This window comes from Crocodylus porosus, unplaced genomic scaffold, assembly GCF_001723895.1.
Source record: "Crocodylus porosus isolate Cpor-Errol unplaced genomic scaffold, CroPor_comp1, whole genome shotgun sequence".
In the NCBI taxonomy this organism is placed as follows: domain Eukaryota; kingdom Metazoa; phylum Chordata; order Crocodylia; family Crocodylidae; genus Crocodylus; species Crocodylus porosus.
Window position 1 is genome coordinate 27,755,364 of NW_017728951.1, and position 4,466 is coordinate 27,759,829.

General features: G+C 35.2%; 1 protein-coding gene across 1 annotated transcript in view; it reads left to right on the forward strand.

The window, feature by feature from the left end:
- KNDC1 (kinase non-catalytic C-lobe domain containing 1) overlaps window positions 1-4,074 on the forward strand; it is a 140,999-nt gene extending 136,925 nt beyond the window's left edge. The window contains exons 29-30 of the mRNA XM_019556060.1: window positions 997-1,154; window positions 1,375-4,074. Coding sequence (XP_019411605.1) covers window positions 997-1,154; window positions 1,375-1,606 — 390 coding nt within the window. The 3' untranslated portion in view covers window positions 1,607-4,074. The remainder of the gene's footprint in view (window positions 1-996; window positions 1,155-1,374) is intronic.
- The last annotated feature ends 392 nt before the right edge of the window (window positions 4,075-4,466 follow it).

Sequence of the window (4,466 nt, forward strand, 5' to 3'; positions counted from 1 at the left end):
TTTTGGTCGCTTTATTAGCCGCAGCATCGCACTGCAGGCTCATGTTCATCTTGTGGTCAATGATGACCCCCAAGTCTCTTTCTTCTGTAGTGCTAGCCACCATAGCACTGCCAAGCCTATAAGAATGCTGCAGGTTTTTCCTCCCAAGGTGGAGAACCTTGCATTTTTCAGTGTTAAACAGGCATCTTTTATTCTAAAACAGAGGATATTCAGTCTAACTAGCAAATGAATCAGCACTTTACATCCATTGTTAGTATGACTGTATATTTCTGGAAGAGCTGGAGGTGATTATTAGCCATCACTTGCAACAGTTTCAGTTGTATACCCAGGAAATGTGGGAAAACCCAGTGTTAGGGGGTTTGCCCCAGCCGACCTTGATGACCATCCCTGAAAAATGTGAGATCCTCCTATGTTGTTGTAACTAGCAGAATGAAGGGGGGGTGAAGGCTAGGTCATATGAGTACACAGATGACTTATAAGCCTGATCTTTGCTTTGAACAATCTGCTTCAGCCTTCACCTTAGTATTTCATAAAAATATATTTTTAGTAACTGAAAGCAAAACAAAGGTAAAAGTTTTCAGAGTAAATTAGGGGATTTAGACATGCCATTAATTCCAGCTGAAATTTAGACCATATTCTCCGATCAACTAATCAAATCTCTGACATCTCTGATAGTAGTTGTTATCATGTAATATGAACTTTCACATATCCATTTATTTGACTTTAAGTTATATTCCATTCAAAATACCAACATTTTGGGTGTAAATATAAAAACATTTATTAAAAATTCCATTAGGAAAATGTTGTAAATTTAAGTAATTTTGTTCCTTACTTCACCTTATTGCTGCCACTAGTTTGACGAAGTGTCTCTCCTACCTTTAATTTTCTTTGCTATTTATGAAAAGCTACAGTAAAGCGACACAGATATCTTGCTAAATATCTAAACAGAATGCCCTTATAAAAGTCTTTTGTAACGCTCAATATAAATGATCCCAGGTGTTCTTAAAAAGTGACAGCTTGTGTCTGATGGAAGGAGAGAGATTCAAAACACTCCCAACAATTCCATCAGCCCGTGTTCTGGCGATGCATGTCCAGCAGCTTGAAACGGGAGGATTCATTATGGCAAATGGATCTCAGAAGTGGACTAAGCTTAGGTAATTATTTTAATTATATTCATAATTCCTATCTTTTAAAAAATATGGTCTAGAGTTAGTAAGATTGCACTTTTGGCAATTAAGATGATTTCAGTCACTTTGACATTCAGTTAGAGAGAAATCCTATAGAAAAGTTGCCTTGTATCTTTGAATTTATTTTCAAGATTTTATTATCAGCAGTAAAACAGACTAATGGTTTTCTCCCTATTGTTCTTTCAAGAAATATTGCAAAAGTTGTGAGCCAGGTTCATGCATTTCAAGAAAATCCCTATACATTTACACCGGATCTGAAACTCCAGGCTTACCTCAGAAAAAGAATAGATCATTTCAGTGATGCAGACATTTCTACACTAGCAGCTGACAACTGTGCCAACTTTCATCAGATACCAGCTGACAAACGTTCTCGAAAAATTCAGGACACATTGCGCAGAATGAAGGCAACATTTCAGTAGTTGTTTACATTTTATGGGCTTGTTTAACTCCAGACTACAAAACTGTGGATCAGATGGACTTCAACTGCTGGACCAATTCCCAAGCAAATACTCAAGAGAAATTAAGTTTACTTTTAAAATATTAGCTTGATCTGAAATAAATATATATTTTTATGAGAGAATGATAAAATGCAAGATAATTAGATTATCCTGTATCTAGGTGGACCCAGATCTAAGCAGAGCGGGGGAATAAGGTGACTATTTTATCCATGTATTTAGCAAGAATACAGTAGTCCACAGAAAAGAAGCATTGTGTAAATAAGCTACTTTTCAATACTGTCTTAGGCTTGGAGAATTCAGTCTACTTCATAAATCACTGAATATATTTTTATATAAGCACTGAACATTTGTATCCAGTCAAAGTAAGTGTAATCTTCAGGGACACAGATCCTGTGCCATCCTTACATATTTGTTGGGTTTTGCTTTTATTTTGGTTTTAATTTACAAATATAAAAGCTACTGTTGATCCACGTCATGAGGCATCTCCTCATTCAGATGGAATAGATAAGGAGGCAAACGCTACACCGTGTGTGTTTCGTTTTTTAATGTTCTTGAGCCAACTTTCCCCATACAAAACTGAAATCTGAATCAGTACTTTACCACTGTGTTGCCCTGTTCCTGTCTTCATGGCCTTATGAAAGGCATAATTTGAAGGCTAGCTTGCTTGCATTGTCTCTAGCTGGTACAAGTATCATCCTGTACAATCTGTCTGTTTGAATGAGTGTAATTATGGCTTCTGCTTTGAGGTTACTTTTCTAGTTTGTAATGTTCAACAGCATTGTAATACAAATAATATTATATCAATTTTGAAGTTGTATCCTGCCAAAATTTGGTGTTACGATATTTGTAGAGGAAACTGCGCTTACAAAACAATATGACTGGCTATGAACTGTGGTGCTATAGCTAGAAAAATATATCAAGCTACTATCAGTTTATGCAAGGCTTCTAAGATGTTAATCTTACTGACTAGTTACAGATAGAGTTTTGCTTTCAGAGAGGATGGTTTTAGCATTAAGAAAATGGCTAAAAAAACATGAATTTCTCTACTTACATTGGTAGGGTTAGGGCTGTGTTTGAGAAGGGAAAGAAATCCAGTTGAAAATCAAAGGTATGTTTTGATTGCTTAGAAATGTAATGGGAGAAGAAAGAGCTTAATAAATCTGAACATAAACACTTGTAATATTTTGCAAATTGTCCTATTAATTTGTAGTGCAACTTAAGACTGTTGTTGAATTTGTATTCGCTGAAAAAATGCATGTGCACATGTTAAATTGTGGTCTGTGTCCAGTATTTAGAAGGAAAACTGCCCCCTTGTTTTCATAAGTAATGGCAATATGTGATCAGTTTTTTCTGTTCCCCTCTAACTCAGTAAACTACAAGTTACCTTAGTTCCTTCCATTAAGTACCTCAGTTACTTCTTCACACTATAATGTATTGACATAAAGCCAACTTGTTTTAATAAGTACGGAACTCAGTTCCCTGTGAAGAGGGAGTTTTTTGCATAAATCTTTTCCTTTGAGAGGAATTTGGGTGTATGTTGTTTTGCTTATGCTCATTTTGCTACTAATTAATTCCATAATTTTTAGTATGCCAAATTAATTGCAACTAAAGAAGAAAAATCAGTTGCTGTTTTAATGTTATCCATCTAAAATCTGCATTGTATAAAAGATTAGTTTGAAGTATGAAGAAAGGTAATAATGACTGATACTATTGTCAGACAGGTCTTAAAAGTATCTGATGTATATTTACTTATTTTATTATCTTTAGTTCTTAATCTATTTTCTCAATCCTGAAGCTGCATCCTCCTTAGAACACGTCTTGCCAGAGCAAAACGAAAAGGCCTTAAACTAACATAAGCTGCACCAGTGTGAAAGACTCCACAAAAAATTGGGGTCTTCACACAATTTAACCAATGAATTTTTGGCAGCCACCAGGCAATCAAATTACTGAAAAATCTTCTCATATTTATTTAGCAGTTCAGTTATATTTCTGAAAGATGAATGATCTTTGCCTCTTTGTTAATTAGTCAATATTTCAGTTAAAAGCTTTTAGCTATATTTAAATTAACTGCTGCTCCCCTGCTTAAGTATTCCGCATGTCCCGTGATAAGGATTGATGCTATTCATGCATCTAAAATTATTTTTGTGTATTGTTTCTGTGCATTAGACTTTTTGTATTGCTTGAAATTGTATAGAATGACTTGCAGTACTTTTATAAGGTGGAAAGGTATGTTCTTGCCAAACATATTTCTCTTTCAGATTCTGTATTTAAATACCATGCCAAAATCAAAAATAAAATTTGTTGTTGATAATGGTAGATGATCATCCTTTGGAAAGAAACAGGTCTGCTTTTGTCCTGGAGCATTACTGCATGCGCACTTCCAGTATGTTATGTGGCACATATTTCTAAATAAAGCTGTGTCCAGCCAGCCATGTTGTTCTGTTGTATTGTTTATTTGTGACATAGAAGTACGTAAGTGACTTGTAAGACTCATTGGGCAGAAATGTGCTCTTTTATTTGGATGCAGTCCCACTGAAGTGTAAACTCTTATTTAAATGGGTGTTTTTCTGGTTGAAGTCTGAAAGTAGAATTTGATAGTGACCTGATTAACAAATAAGCTCTGAAATCTTTACTTGGGCAACAGTCCCGTTGTATCCATTGAGAATGTTGCCCCAGATAAAGCCAGACAACTCTTACATCTCCATCCCAGTGCTGAATCGGAACAGGACCATTTTTTTTTTTTCAAAATCTTCCACCAACCAGAAATTCCTTCCATTTTTCAAAACAGAGAAATGTGGTGTTTCTGAAATAAAATATTCTG